Source organism: Camellia sinensis, chromosome 8 (genome assembly GCF_055761805.1).
Source record: "Camellia sinensis isolate YWXY chromosome 8, ASM5576180v1, whole genome shotgun sequence".
In the NCBI taxonomy this organism is placed as follows: domain Eukaryota; kingdom Viridiplantae; phylum Streptophyta; class Magnoliopsida; order Ericales; family Theaceae; genus Camellia; species Camellia sinensis.
The window spans coordinates 164,880,365-164,893,091 of record NC_138968.1 but is presented as its reverse complement, the minus strand read 5'-3'; the positions used below and the strand labels follow the sequence as shown (position 1 = coordinate 164,893,091).

Below are 12,727 nucleotides of genomic sequence, written 5' to 3'. Positions count from 1 at the left end.
GGAAGGATTCTCCTCCTTTAAAAAAATATGTGAGACTAAGGCCTTGTTTGGGATAAACTAAAGAAGTCAAAAAATTATTAAAAAGTCTATACTATTCAAGAGTAGCTTGTGGGGAAAGTTATTAGGACATAATTATTATTTTATCCTTTCAATTCAACTATTCAAAAATTCAAAAAGTAAAAGGATAAAATTATCATTTTGATTTTACTATAATATTTTATTGCACATCTTTTAGTAAAAAGTCAAAAAATTATTTTAAATATACATATTATTTTCTCTACTAACTAAAAAATCAAATATTATATTTATATAACACATCCCAAACATTCACTAAACTTAAAAATTAAATTTAAATTTAAATTTAAATTTTCAATAATAATGCTCAATTGATTAATATAAATGGATGTCATTTCACGAGTCGAGATTGCTATGATTAATAATAATAATGCTGAATTGATTAATATAAATATTTGTGACTGACGACGCTTTACAACCGTTCGTTTGAAGTTTTTTCAAGCCACTCATAATTTTATTCATATGCGACAAATAACATTTTCTAGACATTATTTTTGGTACCTGCTCACCGTCAACATCCCATCAAGTTCTTTTATTTGATTTTTTTTTTCAAAAAATATAATCCCACTTTTGTTGTCAGAATCTGTTTTTTTTTTTAATTTTTTAATTAAAAAAATAAAAAATAATTTGACAAAAATAAACATTACAGTTCAAAATATTTTAAAATTATTTTTGCTCCAACAAAAATAAAATTAGTTTTCTAATCTAATTTTTAAAAAAATAAAATAAACTGAGAGAATAACTTTAGAATTTATTTTTCAAATATTTATTATTTTGAAAATGAAAATAGGAGGTAGGAAAGAAAACAAAAATGCTTCTTAACTCAAATTTGTGTTGTCCAAATAATTCGAATGTATCAAAACTATTTCGTTTTATTTTCAAAACGACGCCGTTTTAAGACATTTGAGCCATTCAGATCATAAAAATTCGAATTACCAAGCATTGTTGGAAAGAAAATTAAAATGTACGAATAATCAAATCCAAATATCACTGTCGCCAAATTCACTTTCAACAAACAATCATTGACACCACCATCATCATATGCCTGTAAACTAAGAGCATCTCTCACGGTTTAGCAAAATTTTCACAAAATCTGAGTAAAAAAAAGTTAATTTTCTTGATCTTCTTCCGGTGGGTCGACCGGCCAGTCGATCGGTTCAAATTTTTTTTGAACTGTTTGAACCAGTAATTTGAACATTTGAACCAGTTTGCAAACCAAATTTTGCATGAGTTGATCGACCGGTTGGTCAACCAAATGGTCGACCAGGGGATCAACCAGGTGGTCGATCCCGTAGTGTAAAAATTTCACAAATTTCTATTTTAACGGCTATACACAGTAAATTAGTGAAAAGAACAAGCCGTCCTCAGTTTGGTAAAACGTTTAATATTTTCTCAATTTGATACTGTTTTGGTACAACCGTTGGAGCACAAAAAGCAACTTTTTTTCAACAAACTTGAATTTGATGTTATATTTGGTGAACCGTTGGAGATGGCCTAATGCAACAATCTTCGCTGGGTGACTGCGTCAGTTGGACAACAGCAGCAGCAACAGCATGATTCATCAAAATAGTTGTAGTTTTCTTCCTCGATCCATAGATAGTCAAAATTGGAAATTTAAACCCCAAATTGGAAATTTAAACCCCAAACCACCATGAGTAATATAAGTAAAATTCAACACTAGATGTCAAATTTACACAATTAGAAAAGAATCAGTGGGTGAAAAAAAAAAAAACACAAACACAAACACAAACAAAGCTATTTACTAAACTTCTTTTATTAGTGTCAGTATTTCCACATTTGAACTGTCGATATTTTTCACTGGGAAAAGAACATCAAAACCTATAAACGGCACAAGTGAACAAAGGAATGTGGACTGATTCTGAGAAAGTTTCATTTTCAACTGCAACAGCCCCCTCCTTGAGAAGCATTGACATCTCTGCCTCCTGATGGCCCTGGAATGCCACCATATCCGACTTTTATCCCATAAGACTGCAAAACAAAACAGATAACCAGAATTTTAGTACAGAGAATTATACCTGTTATCCAATCAGCATTCTTTAATATTTTTTGATAACAATGAGATGTTTATGCCATGGGAAAAATGTTTTTGCCTCAGAAGTTTTAAATTACATAGGCATACAAATACAATGTAACTAGTAGTTATATGTGAAAACCTCAAATCTAAGTCAACTGTTAACTTCTTGGTCGAACATGTATGCATGTGAGTTTCATGTAATCCCAAACAAAAAATGAGGTTATATAATAAAAATCTAATCATTTAAACCAATTATGTTTGTTGAGTTTCCTATTTTGTATTGAAATGAAAATAATAACTTGCTCAACCTAAACTATCCAAATTAAATGCTGAAAAATAATTCCAAGCAGAATCGAATCTTTCATGCAAAGATGAGCAATGGATTCTTCCACCACGAATAAATAGAACACTAGAGGAAGAGAGAATACCTCATTTGATACGTCAAAAACTCCATCCTGAATCTTCTTATAGATTGTTGCGGCTGTGCTTATAAATGCCTGTACAAAAACTTCATTATCAGAAAGATAAAAAAAAATTTGTCTGGAAACCAAGTATCATTTAATATTGAATTAAGTCCTGCTCATGCTAGGAAACTTTCTTAAACGTCAGTCAGCCAATCAGTAGGAATATTCATCACCTCCTCAACATTCTGAGCAGTTTTTGCTGAAGCCTCCATGAATATCAAGCCATGTTCCTTAGCGAACTGTTCGCCTTCCTCTGTGCTTACAGCCCTTCTGTGAGCAAGATCACACTTGTTTCCAATAAGCATGATAGTCATGTTTGCATTTGCATGCTGCCTTGCATCCTCCAACCAGCTTGCAAGGTGATTGAACGTTTCCCTCCTGAATGGCAAAACAATTAAAATCATACTTTATAACTGCTGAGTAGCAGAGCAATATTACAATAAAACTAAACAAGCTCAGTAATGGCTGCACAACTCAGTCACTCAAAATCTATCATCAGCACTCTCTCAAACGTAAAGGTAAAAGGTCATCGCACACAAATATTAAAATACTGCAAGAAATCAATTCAAAAAGCTGAACCACAATGAGCTAGACAACCATGCACAATGAGATGCTTATTTTGCTCTTCTCAAGAGAAGTAAAATTATACTATAAGGCGCATAACCGAACGCATTGCATCAGATAATTGATACCTAGGATTGCTTATGCATATTTCTAAATGGTATTCAGCCTCCTCTCTCTATAATCAATCAAAACAAAGAAGTACCTATTATTTGCTTAAAGCTTTTTATTAATTCATTCTCCTATTTTGGCTGTATTTGGCATAATGAAAGAAATAGCCCCCATATGGACCACAACATAACTGAAGAATACAAATAACCTCATTTTTTCTTTTTCTTTTTCTTTTTCTTTTTCCAGCTCTGGTAAGAAAGAACATTTCCATTCAGATCTGTTAGTGAAACAGGGGATAAAAGATCTGCCGCAGCTGTGGGGATACCACTGCTATTGCTGGAAAAATATATTCCAAGTCATTCTTTCAAGAGTTCCAGATCCATGTCATGGTCCAGAAGCAATAATATTTAAAAAAAGATGTTATCCAAATGCATTTCTCCATGATTTCAAAAGAGAGATTTTGTCAAATTGTTGACAAGCTCAATTTATTAGAGAGAAGGATTAGTGATAACTTTATTATTTCTATGCAACTCAAAACATCCCCTCATATGTGACCAGAGTCTTCACCATAAGAGGCCAATCAAGACCTAGCATTATAAATATTTGGTAGTCTGTGAGCTAGGAAGCACGGATACAGATACAGGATACGGATACGATACGATACGATACGGATACGGCGATACGACAAAATTTGAAAAACTAGGATACGGGTACGGCGGGGATACGTTCGTAAAAAATATTATTTTAACAATTTTTAGTAATGCAATATGCATAAAAATAAAACCTAAAGCAAAAGACAACTTGATAAAGAAGAAAGATTCCTATAAAACTAAAAGTCTTTAAGGTCAATAGCTTCAACTTGTTTCCCTTCATCAGTGAATATCACAAGACCTTAGCTAAAGCCAAAAAACCATTCTTAAATAAAAATTTTAGCAAACATACTTTTTTAAGTCATCAATGATAGCCTAGGAAGCACGGATACGGATATGGGATATGGGGATGTGGATATAGCGATATGTCAAAATTTGAAAAAGTATGATACGGATACAGTGGGGATACATTCGTTAAAAAAAAAAAAAAATTTATAATTTTAATAATGTAATATGCATAAAAATAAAACTTAAAGTAAATTAATAAATAAAGAAAGGGATTCCTATTAACCTAAAAGTGCTCAAACATTCATAAAACATCCAAAACTAAAAGCAAAAGCAAATGCAAATTAAACTTCATCCTTACATGCCAACACCAAAAAAAGAATGAGAGCAGAGAGAAGAAACGTGAGAGTGAGAAAGCGAGAGAGAAGTGAGAGAGACAACAAGGATACATCAATTTGACAAATTCTATTACTTTAACTCTCACTATATTCCTCTTATCAAAGAATTAAACAAAATATTATAAGTAATATGTAACTTCGAGTATCCGATACTTCAAAATTAAGTATCCGATACTTCAAAATTAATAAAAAATTAATTAAGAAGTATCCGATACTTTTAAGAAGTATCCAATACGTATCCGCGAGTATCTGAGGAGTATCGGTATTCGATAAGTATCCGATACGGATACGTCACCCTTTTTGAAGTATCCGTGCTTCATAGTCTGTGAGGTTCTAATACAAAACTTATTCTGCTCTGGTATCATGTTGAATTGTTGACCATCATCTCATCCAAAAGCTTAAATTATTAGAGAGAGAGAGAGAGAGAGAGAGTAACTTAGTATTTACATCCTGAACAGATTACATACTTTTTGCTTAAACTATTAATTTCCAATCAATAAACTGGTTCCAATATTTAAAGTTTCCAATCTTTCACTGGTGGTTAGGCTTAGGGTATTGATGCTAACAAAACAATGATACACCATTTCTCTCCTCTGCCCCTCACAGAGTATCCAATCTTCCAGCCTAATTGGCCTCGTTTGGGAAGTAATAGTTTTAACCTAAAAGTCAAAAAGTTAATAAAAAAGATTTCTTTTTATCTCTACTTTTTGAACATCTTTTCGTAAAAAATTAAAAAATCATTCCAACCATACAAGTTTTTTACCTCATATTTTAGCCAAAAAGCCAAAAAGTTACTAAAATAGCATGTTCCCAAACAAGGCCTCCAAATAAGTTATAGGCACTCACAACATGCGTCAGACCTCTGATGGCGGTGCTAGACACAATGGTAAGAGTTTCAAGATTAGAACTTTTGTTTCTTGAGCTGGGCTTGCTTGCAACTATTTTTCCATTGCATTAATGATACACACATTGTCAGATAACATAAAACATTCATTTTTCCTTGAATATCGAAAGACTCAAAAGCAATTCCAGCCTGTAGGGTAAAGAAAGTCTCAACACGTTGGTATTTCAGATAAAAATAAAAAAATAAAAAAATCTTTCTATGAGGTGAAAAATTCATACAACTTTTGTACTAAACCTATATCAAATTTTTAGGCACTTAGGTCAACAACTCAATATAGATATTTTAATTTCTAACACAACTTAAGTTTTGGTTGAGTAAATCAATTAGTTCTCTTGATTTTACAACCTCAACCAAGGTAAAGATCTAAAAATGGATATTCTTCAATTTTATCTCTTGACCATCCAAGGCTCAATAATTATTCTACTTTCGTCGGAGTATGATTTATTGTCAAATTTTTACTTGATCATAACTTTGAATACAAGAGTACACTTAGTGAGTCATGCATTCATAGTCAATAGAAATTCAACCCAATTCCATGAATGAATCACATTCATCTCATCACCATGTGAAGAGATGAACACAATAATTTATAGTAGTAACCCATCCAAAAATTAGTACCCATAAAAAGATAATAAAATTTATAGGGGTTCAACCACTTGACTACATCTACTCTTTACCTTGTTGGCATTGATCCACTAATCACAACTAGTTTTCAATAGGATCACCCAAAACCTTTATAACACACTTCAAGGATTTCAATAGGTTCTACCGAGAGTTTTCAACTAGAAACTCTTTAAAAAAATAAAAACCTTAAAAAAATCCTCTTTCAATACAAACAAACAATGGTTTTACATGAGAAAATAAAACAACAATTCTTCAAGTATAACAGATAGCTTGCTTATGTCATTTAAGAAGATTAAAAAATAAAAATGATACCTAGTGATATCATAAACTAGCAGTGCACCAGCTGCCCCTCTGTAGTATGATCTTGTAATAGATCTGAATGATTCTTGACCAGCCTGACAGCAAAAAATGATGAACAGTTAAATTTGCATAAACTGTGTCAGAGACTCAAGGGCTTTCCATTGAAACCGTGCCACTAAAAGATCAAAGCTAAGGAACAAAGTTAGGGTTCTTAATTGAGATATTCGTGCCATTCATGAAGCAGCTACAGAAGAAACCAGGGCAGGGCACCCTACATAGAACATTTTAGTAGTAGAAAAAGAAATCCAGAGAATAGGCAACATACCGTGTCCCAAATCTGCAGCTTTATTGGTTTGTTATCAATTGTGACCATTCTGGCCCCAAATTCAACACCAATAGTTAGGTCATGCACAGGCTGAAACCTCTTGTCAGTAAACTGAAGAAGAAGACATGATTTTCCAACTCCTATATAAGAAGGGATCAAACTCAAATGAGTTGCACTTTTGCACACAATCAATGAGTATAACAAATAAAGCAACCCTATAATCTACCACAAACATTCGTAACTTCTAAAAAAATGTAATAATATGAGATACAGCCAGCTAGATTGCATGCCACACACACACACACAAAAGGGAAGAGAGAGAGAGAGAGAGAAGAAAAAAGAGGAGATACTAATTTAATCAATTTGTACATGTACTTGGGTCCAAGGTGGCATCCAGATTACGATCCTCAGTATTAGATCTTGGGTTCGACCACTCCACTCTCCCCTTCTGATCCTCCCTTCCCTAGGGCCTATGAAGCACGGATTCTCCGAAATAGCCCCCGTACGCGTGTCAGATACGTATCGGATACGGATATGCGCCCGATACGGCGAGATACGTATCAGATACAGCAAAAAAGTATCCTATTTTTTTTAAAAAAAATTTGAATTTCGGATACGTTTGGGATAAGCGAGGATACTTCAGGGATACGGTCAGGATACTTTCGAGATACAGCGGGGCGAAAAAATAATTTTAAAAACTTATAATGGGAGTCAAACTATAAAATAACAAAAGTAAGGTAAAATAAAACAAAAAAATCAATGAACCAAGCCCTACCTAGGTCATAAACAGCAGCAGCAAAGGAGGAGAGGAGGAGGAAGAGGAGTCTCTATCAACCAACCAGCAAGTCGTCGATCAGGTTTGCGAAAAGCAGCTCGTCGAGTAGGCTCATTCCTCTCTCTCTCTCTCTTGTTCGATCTCACTCTCTCTCTCTCTCTCTCTCTCTCTCTCCCTCTCGTTTGATCTCTCTGGTCTGGACAGATCTTGCTCAATCTCACTCTCTCTCTCTCTCCATCTCGCTCAATCTCTCCCTCTCCCTCTATCGTCTCGCTCTCCTTTCGATCTCTTTGGTCTGGATACAATTTTTTTTTTGTTTTTATAAGTATACTCCTATTTTGGCCCCATTTGATATCATTTATACATTAGCTTATACTTATAAAATTTTTGATTATTAGTATAAAAGAATTAAAATAAGTTGTAATTGTAAATGTGTTTAGTTATGAAAAAAGTTGAACCTATTTGGCTACATAAATTGTCACATTTTATTTTTTTTTGGTGAAAAAATATCAAAAATGTCCTAAAAAGTTATAATTAAAACAAATATATGTCACTTTATTTGTTCATATACATATTTAAGGATATTCATTGATGAAGGGGAGCAAGTTGAAGCAATGGACCTTAAAGACTCTTACCTTGATAGGAATCTTTCTTTTTTTATTAAGTTGTCTTTTGCTTTAAGTTTTATTTTTATATATGTTATATTACTAAAAATTGTAAAAATAATATTTTTTATGAACATATCTCCGCCGTACCCGTATCTTAATTTTTCAAATTTTGTCGTATCGTCGTATCCATATCGTATGGTAGGGCAGGTGGGAGAAGTTAAATACATGCATTTGGACCATACAATTCTTACAATACATGATGTAATGGGTATATACTAATCATTAGCAATGGGTATATACTAATGATGTAATGGGTACAATTCTTACAATACATGATGTATGAGCAGGTGGGAGAAGTTAATTATTTTTACCAACGATTTTATTAAGAAACTTGATAGGAATTATTAGGACGTTTTTTTAATTTTCCCCAAGGTTGAGAGACGAGGAATAGAGGATAGTACGTATCACATGATCAGTTGCAGAGACACGACATTGAATTTACCAACACTAATCAATATAACAGAAGTTGAAATAGAGTAAAGTCTTATCATTATAGACGAAACAACGAATAAGAATTGCCAAATCTACATATCTCTTGGGTATTTCAAGACATCATAACACAAAAAAAAAAAAAAAAAAAAAAATTAATGCTATACAAGAATTCCTACAAAATTCCATATCCATAATATCTATAAAAATAATAAATATTAAAAATTAACACAATTGTTGAACAATAACTCCCATGCTCAAATTAATAATTTTTTTTAAGAATTTGAAATTTTGAATTGATATATATATATATATATATATTAAGGAAGGAATTGAAAGAAAGTTTTACCAGTATCTCCGATGATGATGTACTTGAAAAGATAAGCGTAAGACATGATTGCTTAGATCTTTGATTTGAGTCCGAAAACTGCCCTAATTGGATGTATTTACGAATGAAAAAGTATGTATGTGTATATAGGTATACACAAACAGAATTTTGGGGGGAAACAGAGAAGCAGATCTCAAGCGGACAACAATCAAATAAATATATATCAACGAAAGAAACAATAAAGATATATGTCGGTTATATAGAGGAAGAATGTAGAGAGAGAGAGAGAGAGAGAGAGAGAGTGGGGGGAAGGGTTTGCCGAAAGTCGAAAGCTTTGTAATTCCAAAGCAAAAGTCGCCTTCTCCTTCCTTCTTTCCTTCCCTCTTCCAACTTTATTAGGGCTGATTGTTTGCGGATTTATTTGTTTATTCATCTATCTATTTATGTATTGGGGTGTTTGGCAAGAAAAAAAAAAACTTAGTTTAGATTAAAATTTATAAAAAAATAAAATAGGATAAAATAGTTAATAAGATAAAATATCACATCAAATTGATAATTATTTCATTTTTTCTCTCATAAATATCATATCCAATCGTAAAAAAATCTAATCATCTTCTCAAACACAAAAATTTTAACCTACTAAAATAGCCAAAAACTAAAATAGCCTATTAAAATAGTAAATTCCCAAACGAAGCCATTATATAAGGGAAAGAAAGTTTTTAGGTGCTGCAAGTTTCTAAATTTAAATTTTATAATTTTTTTGATTTTTAAAGGTTTTTTTTTTAAATTATTGGCCAACTCTTATTTAATTGAAAAATAAAAGTATTCAATGTGTTTGATTTGAATTTTTTGAATTAAGTTTTTTGAAAATTAAGTTTTTTAGTTTTCGTATTTTTTTGTTTTTAGTGAATATTTGTAAAATTTTAAACATTTTTTTTTACTTTTTTAGATGCACCTTACTTAGATGTATCTAAAAAATAAAAAATTTGTGAAAAAATAGTTTAAAAAATTAATAAATACATAAAAATATAAAAAATATACTGAATTCTTGTATTTTTTCTATTTAGTGAATTTTTAAAAGATTATTTTTACAATTTTTTTACTTTTTAGATATATTTATGTTAGGTGTGTCTAAAAAGTAAAAAAAAAAATGCTTAAAATATTAAAAAAATTCAATAAAAACAAAAAAACATAGAAAATAAGAAAGTAGAATTTTCTGAAAAGTGTTTTTTGAAAAATGAAAACAAGCAAGCTGATTGTTATTAACACCCTATTAATTATTTTAGATTCTTTATTTTTTAATTTTTTTGTAAAGTGTTGTTATTAGTATTCCATAAATTATTTTAGACCTCCTAATTTTTTTTTATTACAATATAACTTAAAATAAAATTACTACAAAGGACATCATTAATTTTGGGATACCTCATCTCACGATTAAACTTATACACCCACTACATCATGAATTAGGGTTTATGAAAGCACCCACCTCCATCACTACCCATGTATCTTTCTCAAATCTCATCTTCAAAACCTATCCACTCTCAAAACCTTGGAAACCCTTTGGCGTATTTCGACGGTAACTGTGGCAACCATTTAATTAATTACACTTTTCCGGCTATGACAATAAGTGAAAATTTTTCTGGCAACCACAACTCCATAAGACGAGAGGAACACAATAATAAAAGCTTAGAGAAGGTTCGTAACTTTGATATTGTTCTTACCTCATAGGAGATTGGCCTTGTAAGGGTAAGTTTCTTGAAAAAAAAAATGACAAAAATAATAAAATATGTTCGTCATTTTTTTCGAGACTGAACTCCCGAACATATGATCGAAATTCGGGAGCATAGGGCTGAACATTGTTTATTTGTTCGAGAATCGGTAATCGAACATTGATTTTGAACTTTTTGTGATATAGATGAGTGCAGAATGAAAAAAACTCGAAGAACTGAAGAGTTTTAAGAACTGGAAATCGGAGATTTTAATCTCCAATAAGTGATTGTATGATAGGTTAAGATAAGTGAGGTTGGTGACAACCATAGACAAGTTTTGTATTGGAACATCCCCTGAAAGATTATTGTGACTCAAATCAAGAGCTTGGATTTGAGAGCAATGAAAAATATCGGGTGGGAAGTTGGTCAAATAGGCAGAGACGGTATTCTTCTTCTTCTTCTTCGTGTGTTTTGAAAATGATGAGACTCTTCTTCTTCTTAGTGAGTTTTGTCAGGGTTTTTTGAAAGGGAAGTTTTTTGGGGGGTGTAGGGAGTGTGCATTCAATGGGTGGAATGTTTAAAGATAATTTTGGTATTATTTGGGGAGATAAAAGAAATTTTAAGGGTTTCAAAATTTATAAGTGGGGATTCAAAGAAATTGGAAGTTCAAAATAATTTATAGGGTGCTAATAGCACCACTCTTTTTCTATTATACTAATAACCTCAAGTAAAATTACTAAAAATGATATCAATAATTTTTGGACACCCTATCTCTCAATTAAGTCCACATATCCACTACATCATGAATTAGGGTTTATGAGAGCACCCACTTCTATCACCACCCATCCATCTTCTCCAAATTCCACTTTCAAAACTTATCCACCCTTAAAACCTTGAAAAACATTTTGTGGCAATATTTCAGTAATAACGGTGGCAACCATTTGATTACCTACACTTTTCCAACAATGACAATGAGTAGAAGTTTTTTTTGGCAACCACAACTCCATGAAACGAGATTACCATAAAAGCTTAGAGGATGTTCATAACTTTAATGGTGTTTTTAGCTCAGAGGAGATTGGTTTTATAAGGGTAAGTTTGTTAAAAAAAAATGGGAAAAATAATAAAAATTGTTCATCATTTTTTTTGGGACTGAACTCCTAAACATATGACCGAAATTCGGAAACACAAGTCTGAACATTGTTTATTTGTTCAGGAACAGGAAACCGAACATTTCTTATTTGTTCGAGAACAGATAACCAACTCTAACAATGTGTGATAACCCAACCTGTACTATACTTAATTATGCATGTGATTATGTGGTTGATATGAATTTGCAAATTTAAGTATGTGAATTATGTGAATTTAGAAAAACATCTGTTGAAAGTAGGAATATCTGGTGCAATTGAGACTTTGAGCTAAAATTGAAGGCCTTAGAGGCGCGATAAACAAAAACCGATTTCATATCTATGATTAGCATGATTTATAAAGCTTACGATGAAATTTTGAAAAATTATGATTTGTAATGATTTAATCATGTTTTATGAGTTGGGTCATATATGTGTGTTTAGCCCTATTGTTCTTCATTTGATGCTTGAGAGCCCTAGAGAGTGAGTTAGAGAGAGAGAGAGAGTGGAAGAGAAAGCTAAGGATTTGAAGAAAATCAAAGAGCAAACCTTAGATTTGAGTTGAGGTATGTTAATTTACTTACAAATTTTGTGTCTAACTCATTTTTGTCAAGAAATCATGAAGAAATTAGGAATTTTGAGTTAGGATTTGGAATTGTGTAGTGACTAGAGCTAAAGGCATAAAATTGGACCTTAATCTCCACACCATTATTTGATTTGAGTTCATTTTTATGATTGATACATGAAACAAACCCTAGATGGTTTATACAAACAAGATTTGTGAGAAAATCATTCATGAATATATGTATTTTAAACTTGTGTATGTAAACAATGAAATTGTGAAAAGATTAGATCATGAAATTATTATTGATGTAAGATTGATTTGTTTAATGTGGAATTACACTTGTATCATGCTTAGATATCATGTTTTTGAGTTGTTTTTACATGGATTTAGGCTTGGGAATGAGAGGAAAATGTTTGCATCTTGGAGCCATTTTCAGACTGCCTAAGTAAGCCCAGAC

At 31.8% G+C, this 12,727-nt stretch overlaps 1 protein-coding gene across 1 annotated transcript; it reads right to left on the bottom strand.

The window, feature by feature from the left end:
• Positions 1–1,833: 1,833 nt before the first annotated feature.
• On the bottom strand, positions 1,834–9,334 carry LOC114288805 (ras-related protein RABB1c). The gene is made up of 6 exons (XM_028232392.2): positions 8,894–9,334; positions 6,673–6,812; positions 6,360–6,442; positions 2,748–2,952; positions 2,539–2,607; positions 1,834–2,064 (listed from the first exon to the last, which is right to left on the bottom strand). Exons 1-6 carry the CDS (start codon positions 8,937–8,939, stop codon positions 1,972–1,974), a joined length of 636 nt encoding a protein of 211 aa, XP_028088193.1. The 5' UTR covers positions 8,940–9,334; the 3' UTR covers positions 1,834–1,971.
• Between the last annotated feature and the right edge of the window lie 3,393 nt (positions 9,335–12,727).